This window comes from Octopus bimaculoides, chromosome 4, assembly GCF_001194135.2.
Source record: "Octopus bimaculoides isolate UCB-OBI-ISO-001 chromosome 4, ASM119413v2, whole genome shotgun sequence".
NCBI classification, from domain to species: domain Eukaryota; kingdom Metazoa; phylum Mollusca; class Cephalopoda; order Octopoda; family Octopodidae; genus Octopus; species Octopus bimaculoides.
In genome coordinates this window covers 147600444-147613896 of record NC_068984.1, presented here as the reverse complement: position 1 = coordinate 147613896, position 13453 = coordinate 147600444, and the positions used below count along the sequence as shown (strand labels likewise).

The window sequence follows — 13453 nt, the reverse complement described above, 5'->3', positions numbered from 1 at the left end:
CTCTTCCGATCTATACACACACACACACACACACACATATACATACATACATACATATATCTACATATACATCATCACCATCATCATTTAACATCCAGCTTCCATGGAAGGTGGACGTTTCACAAGAGCTGGCCAGGCAGAAGTCTGCACCAGACCTCTCTAACTGTTTTAGCAGGATTTTTACAGCTGGATGCCCTTCCTAACACCAACCACTTCACAGTGTGGACTGGGTGCTCTTTAAGTGGCACCTGCACTGACAGGGGTCACCAAGTACCTTGCAAGACAAAAAAACAAACAAAAAGAAAACAACTCTTTTGAGAGGGGAGGGGGTTTTGGAGGAGGTGATTTTGTGTCAGATGATGAAAGGTTATAGTGAGGCCAGAGAGACAGAAACGAGTGTCTTGCTGTAGAGGAGGTACCAGGTTACCTGGCCCGAGAGAGAGAGAGAGATCAGGAATGAAGACAGAAACAGGTGTACTACTGCAAAGGAAATACATGGCTACCCAACCTGAAGGAAGTACAGGAAAAGGAGAGAGAGAGAGAGGGAGACGGCAACAACAACATACAAAGAATTACCACCATTGTCAAATGGAAAGAGCTGTCTTTGAGACAAAATGCTTTCTGTCATTTCTTTTGGTTTTTTTTACATTCTGGGCTGAAATCCTGCTGAGATCAACTTTGCTTTTAATCCTTTCAGGGTTAATAAAATAAATACCCGTCAGGTACTGAGGTTGATGTAATCGACTATACCCCTCCCCCAAATTTCAGGCCTTGTGCCTATAATAGAAAGCATTATTATTATTATTATTAGTAGTAGTAGTAGTGGTAATAGTATTGTTGTTAATAAGGAATCATAGCAATGATGCAACAAATAGTTTCATACAGTTGGCGTCAAGAATTTCTGGTTCCCTTCTGATACCACCACCACCACCACTACTATTAATCCTACAGCAATCACTGCCCTTGTTCCTTGTCCTCTAGATTTGTTTTGTTTTTATATCAAATTAAATTGTCAGCCAATGAGACCTGCTGATAAGCTTTCCATTCTATCTGTTACAGCACCAGTAACAACAACAACAGCAAAAGTAACACCGTGTGTTTTAATTATACAACTATCCCCTTTTTCTTTCCCCCTTTTCTCAAAAGTGGTAAAATGACAAAAAGAAACAAGAAAAAAGGTGGGGAGAAGGAGGAGGAAAAGTGGGAGAGAAAAATAATTTTAGAAGATAATTGCCTTCTATAGTTACAAATAAAACATTTTTGCAGAAATGTGTAAAAGCTAAGTTAACCATACAGTCTTTTGAAGGGGGCAGTGAGCCAGAAGAGGAGGAGGTGATGAGGATGATGATGATGATGAAGATGATAGCATTGCCCACCCCTCTTCCTGCCTTTACCTCACCACTCTTACTAAAACTCGTCAGCAGAGCAATTAGTGAGCTGACTTGAGTATGTAAAGAGATAAAATATCTACTATACAAGAATATATATATATATATATATATATATATATAAATATATATATACACACACACACATACATGCACTTACATATACACATACATACACTCATACACACCCACATACATATATCTCTACGTGCGCGTGTATGTGTGTGTATATACACACACACACACACACACACATATGTATATCTCCACTCACACATACATAAAATAAGGAAAGTTGTGTTCCCCTCCTACTTACTGTTGCATTTGAGACCCTAAAAAGGAAATTACTTTTCTTAACATGGGTCTTATATTTCACTGTGTATTTTCTCTGTACATCATAACAAAAATAAGGTTATTTTAAAAGGGCCCCATGTGTATGTGTATATATGTTTGCAAGTCTTTAATCTAACAAAAGCACTTTCTTTCTTTCTTTCAGAAACTAACTATAAACAATCTGCAACATTCTCATCCTTGTCAACATTGTTGCTGCTGCTGCTACTGACTTCACTAGTTTCATGCCATTTCAGCCTTCACCACTTCAGCTGTTGAAGGTGGATGGATACGTAACAATGAGGGGGGGGGGGGGCTATATTTGTTTCTTTTTTTTTTTCCTTGTAAATATTTCCCTCTTGTGTTATTTCCAATGCACCTTGACCCAACACATTGCAGTAACTCCTGAGTATTCACCTGAATCTTTGCACAGACCTCAACTCCTCTCCTCCTCTGATTGCTGTATTATGGCAACTCAAGTGTTTTATTATTACAGCAACACCAAAAGGTATCAAGTGGGCAGAATCGTTAGCATATGCTGGACAAGATGCTGAGTAGCATTTCATCTGCGTTTACACTTTGAGTTCAAATTCTGCTGAGGTTGACTGTACCTTTCATCCTTTGGGGTTTGATAAAATAAGTACCAGTTGATCACTGGGGGTCAATGTAATCAACTATTCCACCCCCTCCATCATTTTTTTTTTAGCCTTCATAAGAAGAGAGAGAGGAAAAAACAATTGTGTGTGTGTGCACAAGCAAGATTGTGGAGTTGTTTTGTTTCAATTTTCCCACATTTTCCATGATGATGATGATGATGATTGGTATGTACATTATGTTTGTATTTGTACATGTCAGATAGATGTCCACTAAAGAAAAATAGGAACAGATAGATTGATGAAGTGTGTGTGTGTGTGTGTGCATGTGTGTGTTTATTAGTTACTCCTGACATGTTTAATAATAATAAAAAAAACTGAAGGGTGGAATGGATAATTATGACTGTCACAAGCATCCCTTTTATGTGGAGTAAACAATGGGGTATCCAAGCAAGTAACAATTCCAAAGACAAATATAATTTGGGTGGACACACACACACACACACACAAAAAAAACTTAATACACTGATAGACACAGGTGTGGCAGTGTGGTTAAGATGTTTGCTTCCCAATCATGTTGTCTTGGTCTCAGTTCTACAGTGTACCTCCTTGGGCAAGTGTCTTCTACTATAGCCCTGGGCCCAACGTATATGTATATGTGTGTGTGTGTAAATACATGAACATGCATACAGATGTTATGTTAATGTAAAGAAAAATAGGAGAGAGAAAGTGAAATAAACATGTCTGGAAAAAGGTGCAGCTCTGACTGACAACAAATTGGTGAGAAGTGGAGGCCAGCTGTGTGTGGGGTTGATGAGAGTTTAACAGGAGAATTGATTAAAGGGAGGAATGGAGAGTAAGAAATTGGAGAGGGAAGAGGCAGGGAATGAATGAACACAGAGTGAGGTGAAAGAGAAAGAAGAGGAGAGAGAGAGAGGGAAGGAGGAATGGAAGAAAGACCTTGAAACCTTGGTGACAGTCTTTGCAATGATAGAAGTGAAGAAACACTAGGATAGACTTGTCATAAAAAAACAAATCTTTTGAAGCCCCAGAAAAGTAGAGAGAAAAAAGAAAAAAGCCAACAACAAACAGGTTGGTCCTAAGAGATCAAAGTTGCTTTAGCCATGAGCCTTCTATCTCGAGTGCCTACATTGCCAATCTATGATTTGACAGAGATTCAGCTGCTATTTCTTGCAAGTCTGTGCACCACACTGAGGTTGACCAACAATTACTCTAATTATATAAAAAGTGAAATTCTTAGCAGTTTTTTCGCAGCAGACTGAACAATGTGATTGCAGGGCTGAATATCTTGCAAAGTGGACCTGCACAGATGCTGAGGGACATCCAAGACCACATGGAAGGCCTCCACAACGATGGGGAGACAATTTAAGGGATTTGGGACAAGATGGAAAGGAATGATGCAATCAAGAGAGAATTAGAAGTGCATTGGGACCAGCAGTATACAGTAAGTATCTGATGGTCTGTTTGATACTGTGAGTGTAAAAAGTGGATGGTGGTGGTGGTGGTGGTGGTAGTAGTGGTAGTAGTAGTAGTAGTAGTAGTAGTAGTAGTTAATGTTTAACTCCAGGTCAGCCTTAAACTGAGCAGCTCTATCATGTTATAGACTTTTACAGCCATAACCGTCTTGGTTTCTTGTTCATCAGACACTACATTTTCTAATGTATCTGGCTTTATTTTGGCTGTTATTTGAAGGTAATTTGGTTAATTTTGACAGGTGAGTAACTACAAAGAGGTTCCCTCCTTCAGAAGTAAGTTATTGTTGCTGTTTGGCCAGGATTAAATAGACTCATCACCAAAGGTGTTCCAACTGTGGCCATTCTACAGTTTTTGTTTTTCTTTTCTCACACATCTAGGATTGCTTTCTCTAATGCAGGCTTGGGTCACCTTTTTTGAGAAGTGGGCCACATGAGACATGATGGTTCATCATCAGCTGGGTCACACAAGTAAAAAAATTCAAAGTAATTTCTCATTAGGTGTGCCATTCAGAAAGTCCCAAGTGCCACATGTGACCCATGAGCCACAGTTTTTCCATGATTGTTCTAATGTGTCCTTCCTTTTTCTTATATAGATGATATAATGGAATGCAACGTGAGGGAGATTTGGCTGCTATTTCAGTATTTCTAGCAAGCTGAGCAATTGTAAAGATGGTCCTTCGTCAGCAACAGTGAAGTGTTATGTTGTTGTTGTTGTTGTTGTTGGGATAGATATGTGAGAAGAAAGGGGTTTCAATGGAAAGAGGTGAATTCCCAGAACAGAATGAAAAGACAACATCAAAGTGAATTCTTTTGAAGCAGAACTGATAATGGTCTTTTCCTGCTGACATTGCCTGCCTCCCACATTTCTGGCTCACCAAATGTTACTTTAGACCCCTCCATAACACAGCTGATTCCACACTACAACAACAACGGAGGAAAAAGAAGAAAGAAAAAGGGGAATTTATTTAAGAGATTCCTATCAAGTTAAGGTTTTATTTGGTGGCAGCAGAATGGTGGGGAGGAGGAGGAGGCGGGGGGGGGCTAAAATTCATACAATGTTTGCTTTACATTTTACTGAGTTGTTTTTTTTCATCATTTATTCTATGATCTTTTACTGGTTTCAGTCATTGGATTGCAGCTACTGTCATGAAGAGTTTTATTTGAACAGATCAACCCTCAATACTTATTTCTGTCAGGTACATATTCCTCATCAGACAGTCACAGCTCTTCTTGTAAAAACAAATGAACCCAACAAAAAAAGTATTGAGCATTTTTTTTAGTACAAAGTTAAATTGTTTTTATAACTTGAGATAAAAACAAACATCATCATCATCATCATGGCTGGACAGTTTGAGGGAAGATGGCATATCAGAAGACTGTACCTAGCTAAGTCTGCTCTCGCATGGTTTCTATGGCTTGATGCCTTTCCTAATGCCAACCACTTCACAGCAGCTGTGAGGTCACCGAATAATTTAAAAGACCAGATCTCTGAAATGAGATGAGGTGAGGGAATAGTATTGAGGAAGGTGGTTTGTGCCAGATGAGAGTTGAGAGAAAAAACTAGGCAACTGCAGAAAAGCAGATATACTTTGGTTGGGGAGAGAGGGAGACAGAGAGAGAGATGGTGAAGATGTGATGGAGAGGATACACTCAACTTACAGGAAAGTGAACAGAAGTGAAACCAAGGATTGTATAGGGTGAATGGATTGTTAAAATATATATTGAAAAGTAAAGCACCAAACGTCAATGTCTTTTCCACCATGCTAACTAACCTTGCTTCCACACAGTAACTTCAATAGCTTTGTCACAGCTACCAGATAAATGGTAGCTGAACCCCTCAAACATTTTCTTTAAGAGACTTGCATCTAGAAAGGGGACAGTTGGCAATCGTCAGCTGAGCTACAGGAATATTAACTAAAACATGAGAATGACAAACGTTGAGATGAAGTGGTTGGAGATGCCCTTTATCACTGCAACATATGGTGAGGTTATCCCTTGTATTTGTTAAAGAAGGGTGAGTCTATCCAGTTCTACATGCATGTGTGAGTACGAACATGTAGAGTTTGTTTATTTTGTGGTATAAAAACATAAAAAAAGGGTTCAATACAGTCATGTAATCCTGTTTACTTTACATATAAATAAACACACAATCCTCAAACACAGAAAGTGGAGAGAGAGAAAGAGAAGGAGAAAAATACCGTATAAGATGTTACTGTTACCTAATACATCAGTTTTAGGGCCCAGGATTAGGTTGCCATAGGTTACAGCAACACACTCACCATCATTAAATGTCCACTTTTCTATGCTTGCATGGGTCAGACCGAACTGGTTCACACAGATTCTCTATAGCTGGATGTCCTTGCTGTTGCCAACCCCAACCTGTTTCCAAGCAAGGTAATATTTCCCCTCCTTGGCCAGAAATGTTTTTTTTTACACATTTGAAACAAACAACCTTGCTTGTGTGACGATGATGCTCGTTTACAATCATTCTATTAACTTTAGACACAAACACACAATAAATGCCAGCATGGAAAACAGATGCTAAATGGTGGTGATAAACAAATTCACTCATATTGCTTTGGTTAGACATGGGCTATAGTGCAAGGTGCCACACATGGGACTGAACCCATGACCACATGGTTTCCAACCAAGCTTCTTAACCGCATACCCACACTTGTGCTTAGCTGCACAATAAATATGAATTCAAAACAACTTCATTCTTATATTTGGCCTGGCATCAATAATTCAGATCTTCATGCTGCTGTAACCTATGGCAACCTAATCCTGTCTGATGTATTCGGCAGTTTTCTTTTATTGCAAACTGATACTGGCCTAAATTGGTGAGATCTTGTAGAAGCGCTTGCTGGACACCAAGAAGAAAATACTGACCTGTGGATTCCAAGAGAGTCCTGTAGTGTGGTATTCTTTGACATAGGATTGAAGCTCTTTCAAGGCATTAATCCAAGCTTTGGTCCACTCAACATGAGTTGCATCTCTACAAGTAAACCAAAATCATCATAGTTATCACCATCATCATAATCAACAGTAACACCTATATTATTACCTCCACCACCACCATCATCATCATCATCATCAATAAGGATATATTTTAGTCTAATGATAAGGTCGGTGCTAATGTACATAATGTCATGAACCAACAATCAATTCTGGTGAAGAAAGATAGAAGATAACACCTGTGATTATATTTAAACAACATTTTCATCACACACACACACTGAGAATCCAATGTAATATGTAGTTTCCAAGATTTCTAAGTAGACTGGACTTTTTATTTGGCAGTGGTGGACGAGTAATTTAAGCGGGATTGACTCAAACATCATTGATGTTTGTAGATGGTTTTTTTTTTTTGTGTTTTAAGATAAAGGAGGGGAGACAGAAAAGAAGGAAGAGAGAGAGCAGACCCTTAATTAAAGACAATTAAAAAAGAATTTAAATGATTGAACTACTTTGGAGGAAAATCAAATTTATTGACGCAGAAGGGTAAGAACTTTGTCTAGTGTATCACACAGTGGTACACTGGGAAAATGTCTTCTACTTTAGCTCCAAGCTGATCAAAGCCTTGCAGGTGGATTTGGTAGATGGAAACTGAAAGGAAGCCCCATTGAGTGTGTGTACATGGGTATGTTTGTGTGTGTATATGTAAGTGAGTGCATGTCTGTTATTGTCTCCTTGTAAAAGAGTGCCACCATCAAGCAAATGGTGTCCATTTGCAGACTTCCATGAAAACATGTCTGGTCGTTGGGGGAAGCAGCTGAGGTTTAGTAACAGGATGGGCAGATAAAATCTATGCCCACAAATTCCATCCAATCCAATGCAAGCATGGAAAGTAGCATGAAATGATGATGATGATTTGGTGGATGAGGATAAAAATAACTGGAGACTTACTTCTCTTTGAATTCTTTGAGAACACGGTTGGTGTAGAACAGTGCTGAATCAGACATTTCCTTGATGTAAGATACCGGAGTATTCTGCAATTAAAGTAATTAAGTTCATGAAACCTCAAGGACACAAGGAAATCATTATTTCATTTTGGTAACTTGCTGCCAATTTTGGTTAGAGAGGAAGAGGATGGTTTTTCACTCTTCATTTAGTTCTAAATTTATTCAACATAATAACACTGTTTCACATTTAATTTGCTATCAGCTCATTAATGTGTATAGTGATTGGTGGGTAATTGCTGTCGTGGAAAGAGAATTCCATCTGCAGCAGTTTTACTTCACATCTATTCATAATCATCATCATCATTAACATCTGTATTCCATGCTGGCATGGGTTGGATGCATTGACAAGGATCCAATGAATGAAAGGATTGGATTGTGCTCTGCTGTCTGGTTTCTATGGGTGGTGGACGCCCTTCCTAATGCCAACCCCTTTACAGTGTGTGCTTGGTGCTTTTTCCGTGCCACTGGCACTACTTAGGTCACAATAAAGCTCGCAAGTCAACTTAGCCCTGGGACGGAGGATGCTGTGCCTGTATGTTAGATGCAGGGTAATAATGAAACTTCTTTCTATGATAAACACAAAGCCTGAAATTTGCAGGTGGGGAGGCGATTACAATGCCCCCCCCCAGTGCTCTTGGTATCTTGGGTTCAAACTTATTTCATCAATGTCAAAAGGACAAATGGCAAAGTCAACTGTGGTGGACTACTACTACTGCTACTACTACAAGTAATAATAATCCTTTCTATTAAAGGCTAGTTAATTACATCAACCTCGGTGTTCCACCGGTTCTTAATTTATCAATAGCAAAAGGATGAAAGGCAAAATTGCCCTTGGTGGAATTTGAACTCAGAATGTAAAGACAGAGGAAATGCTTCTAAGTATTTTGCCTGCTTTGCTAACAATTCTGCCAGCTCGCTGTCTTAACCATTTCGTTACCATATTCCTGTTGAGATGCTCTGTGTTTCTTTCAATTACTTTAAATATAACAAAGAATTTAGTAAAATAACTTGGTTATCATTCAGCTGGTGTTAGGAACATAAATTGTGACTAAGGTTTGGTGGAAGATTTTAATTCAAAACTTATGAAAACAAGACATTTGTATTGCCAGAGCCGGTTTCAGCCAGGTTGGCAAACAAAGGGTTAAATAATAACAAACTTTTGGGGAAGAATCATAGCCATGTGCCGAAAGGAATTCTTTGGGGTTTGGATAATTTACCTTTGGAAACATGGGTGTTTCGTTCAACAACCTTAAACAACCCTTATTCAGGGACCTTTTGAACCGGATGAGCTACTTAATCTAAAGAAAATTCTAACTGGGCCCCACCTGCAAGGTCGTGCACTGTTTATTTTGGTATCAGATCACTATGTCACCACATATCACATTTGGTTATGATGCATGGGCCTGGTGTACCCTTATCAGACGGATAGTCATGATGGGTATACTGGGTATACATGATGGGTATACTGGGCTTTGTATATTTTACTCCAGTGTCATTTTAATTGCATGAACAAGATACTTGATTCTAGCTGACTGAGGTGATTGAACTGTAAATACATGCCTTAAGTCGGGTTCATCTCTTAAACCTATAGGAATAGTTATCCTCATTGTTTTAATGTTCATTTTTGCAAGCTTGCATGGATCAGAAGGAATTTATTGAGGCAGGTTTTCTACAGTTGGATCCCGATCCTATTGTCAACTCTTATCTGTTTCCAAATAAGGTAATATTCCTCCACGAACAGACATGTTTTCACAGGATATTTGAAAATGAATGACTTCCATTTACAGCTGTCACATGATGTCAAGACAAGGAGACACAAATACATACATACACAACAGAGTGGACTTCTTTCAGTTTCCACCTACCAAATCCACTCACAAAGCTCTGGTCATCACTGGCCTATCATAGAAGACACTTGCTCAAGGTGCAACACACTGAGATTGAGCCAAAAAGCACGTGGCTGGGAAGCATAGTTCTTAACAACATGGTAATGCCTAGTACAAATATTTCTTGACGACGTGTAACACTAATTTCAATTTCTCCCATGAGTCTAGAAAGGGCAATGAGAATTTAACTGAAAAAACTGGCATGGAAAAAATTTTGTACCAAGTTTTAACAGTGAATTAGGGGAAGCGACTTGAGCAAATACAGCATTTCTATATTGAAACAAAAACAGTATATTTTAACAGAAATATAGAAACAAAGGGGTTAAATTAACATCTTAAACATTACCCCAAGATCACTACTAAAAGTTGTAGAAACGGCATTAAAAATTACTCAAACAACAAACTAGGAAAGTTAAGCTACTCCCAAAACTCTGCTTAAATTTCTGTGAAAGTAAAATAAAAAATGAGAACTTACCAAAGTTACCCATCCAAGCGCTGGGATTGATTCACTGATGGCTGATAAATGGTTAAAGTATGGATCTCTACGGTTTTTCTCACGCAATTCCTGAAAGAGACAGAACATATAACTGGTAAACAAAATTACTTGGAAATTTTTACATAACATTTCTGTTTTATTTATTTATATATACAAGTTTATGTAGACACATTCCCATATACACACAATGATTCAATAATTTCCCAATTAACAGTGTGGCTTTTGCTTTGATCAGCTATTCTAAAATAATACAATAGTTTCTATGCTAAAGTGTTGCACTCTTAGTTTGTCTTTAATTTATATTTTTAATATAATATTCTATTTTGAGATAAATGATTAATTTTCTGCCTGAGATGGAGACCCATATTCCCACACTTTTTCCCTTCGATATGATGAGGGACAGGAAAGGAGAAAAAAAACATAATTAATGCAACCAAATTCCAATGAAAAGTCATTGGGTTAGCAGGAAGTTCTAACTGCTGTTGGCCATGGAATGATTTCCCTAAGTAGTCAGGATTTAAGAGACAAATAAATAGGTTAAATGCAATAACTATCTTCTATATGTAGGTCAATAAGTCTACTCGGTGATGTAGAAAAATTAGTACTGCATCTCCTCACTAACATTTAATGTCCACTTTTTCTTGCTTGCATGGGTCAGACAGAATTTTGGGGGATGGATTTTCTATGGCTTGATGCCTTACCTATTGCCAACACCCGTTACCAAGCAAGGAAGTCTTTTCTCATAGCCAGACATTTTTCATGGAAGACTTGAAATGAAGACCCTCACTTGTAGGACTGGTTTACAACCACCAAAGGATGTCAAGACAAGAGGAAACACAAACACACACACACATGCATGCATATATGACAGGCTTCTTTCAGTTTCCATCTATCAAATCCACTCAGCTTTGGTTGGCCTGGAACTATAGTAGAAAAGACTTGCTCAAGGTGCTGTGCAGTGGGACTGAACTCAAAACTACATGGTCAGGAAGGAAACTAAAACGACACATCTATGCCTACACCATGCCTGTGTGTGTGTGTGTGTGTCTATAGATATAACAGATGATAGAAATGGAAAATGGAATGCACTGGAAACTTCTTGGCTTACCAATGATCGTTTGGACACCCTGCATTGATCCCTTGCGGGTGGGAAACTATACAACTAGTTGTGGTGGACCCCCTCAGGGCAGAAGCATTTCGTCAGGTGATGTAATAAACGTTATCTTGTTAAATGATCTTGGTTTCGCTCACATTTAATAAAACCATTTTGTTAGCGTTCTTTCCCCACCAACAACGGATCAACACAAGACATCTCAAAACAATCGTCGTGAACAATTAAGTTTCCCTTGTATACCATTTTCTGTCTCTTTTATACTCAATGTACACTGAGGAATTCCTGAGGTAGCATCAAAGACAATTGTGCAATTACCATGGATAATACCAGGTAGCCATAGACAGTGAACATACACAACACTTAAATTCACAGTCATGGCAGATACTGGTGTCATACAAATGGCACCTGTGCCAGTGGCATGTAAAAGCACTCTTTTGAGCATTAGGCCTCAGGGAGAAAAGGACTGAGACCATTTGGCATTATGCCATGTTTGTGAAGACCCATCAAGCACAGCAAAACCGCACTTGTGACAGATATTGGTGCCACGCAAATGGTACCCTTGCCAGTGGCACCTAAAAGTACCCATTACACTCTCGGAGTGGTGGGCATTAGGAAGGGCATCTAGCCATAGAAAACCATGCCAAAACAGACTGGAGTCTGCTGCAGCCTTCCAGCTTACCAGCCCGGGTCAAACTGTCTAACTCATGCCAGGATAGACAATGGACATTAAATGATGATGATGGTATATATATATATATATATATATATATATATATATACATACATACATACAAGATGTATGTTTATACATATATGACTGAGTGTTGTGCACCTATCTAGATGGATGCATTTATTCACATGTAATTACCATCATCATTTTATGTTCATTTTCCCATGTTGACGTATGTTGGACGAGTCTTTTCCAGCACTTACTGTAGTCCTTCATCTAAAGCACACAATAACAGCAAAAAAAAAAAGCTGCCAATCTTTGTTGCTGTATATGATAAGGTTTTGGTTGGATACTCTTGTTACCAACTGCTCTACAGTGGGTTTTGTCCGTTTTATTGTCTCACCAGCATTAAACATGGTGACACAATAAAAATTCTAAAATCTCTTCTTAAGTAAGATTTTCTTTCTCAGGGTTACAACACTCCCCAAGACTCATACAACCCAAATTTTAGAGCTTCAAAGAATAATTACTTTATAGAGTCCCCTCAATACTTCAACGTAAACAGCATACTTTCACAAACTACTTTCTCTTCTCTGTCACTCATATGCAATACATTTCTAAAAATATATTGTGGGAATATAACCATTAAAAAAAGATTGTCTAACATCTCCTACAACAACAACAATGTAATAAAAAAAACCTTCATAATATAAATAATAAAGATTTTGTTGACAGAGACCATCATAAGAAGAGCTGCTTACAAAACAACAACACAAAATCACTTCGGGAAGTCCATTTGAAAGAGACACACAAGACAGGGCTAATGAGCGATCAGTGCCAGATAGGTTACATTAGAGCATATGGCTTGATACAGAAATAAACTGTGGTTTATTTCTGCTAACCTGTTTTTCTTATTTGTATACAGTGTGAGGATTTAAACTAGTCAGATAGGTTTTCAGTATTAAATCAATTGAAACCAGCATTTTACGAATGTATTTCACATGAACTTCAGTCATCTTAATAATACCTCAGTGACAGGAGATTCCAGACAGGAGTGTGCTAGACAAATGCAACAAGAAGAATGATGTATGTTGTACAACAAAGGTGGTTGGACCGTTGAGGGGTTTATGTGAGTTCACACAGATTATTCTTGCGATTGTTATGATTTATTAATATATTTAATTTGAAAAAGTTATTTACTTTTGGTGAAAGGACAAGAAACAGTTTAAGAGTAAAATAATAACACCGGAAGTTATAGATTAAAATGTTTTCATATTTTAATATGATATTAATAATAGGTCTTTCATTAATTATTTTAATTCAACCTTTGAGATTTGGAGTTATAATTGTGTTGGTTGGGGATTTTATCAGAATCATTTGTTTTATTTACTTATTTTTGATGTGGGCTTATACTGTTTTAACAAATACTGGAGGTTTATATATATATATATATATATATATATATATAAAACAAATAATCAATGAGTATATGCATATATATGTACAGGTATATATATA

At 37.9% G+C, this 13453-nt stretch overlaps 1 protein-coding gene across 1 annotated transcript in view; it reads right to left on the bottom strand.

Annotated features, from left to right (window-relative positions):
* LOC106884250 (adenylyl cyclase-associated protein 1) overlaps positions 1-13453 on the bottom strand; it is a 105704-nt gene that overhangs the window by 21470 nt on the left and 70781 nt on the right. The window contains exons 6-8 of the mRNA XM_052967698.1: positions 10131-10220; positions 7714-7796; positions 6643-6802 (exon numbers count right to left, since the gene is read on the bottom strand). Coding sequence (XP_052823658.1) covers positions 6643-6802; positions 7714-7796; positions 10131-10220 — 333 coding nt within the window. The remainder of the gene's footprint in view (positions 1-6642; positions 6803-7713; positions 7797-10130; positions 10221-13453) is intronic.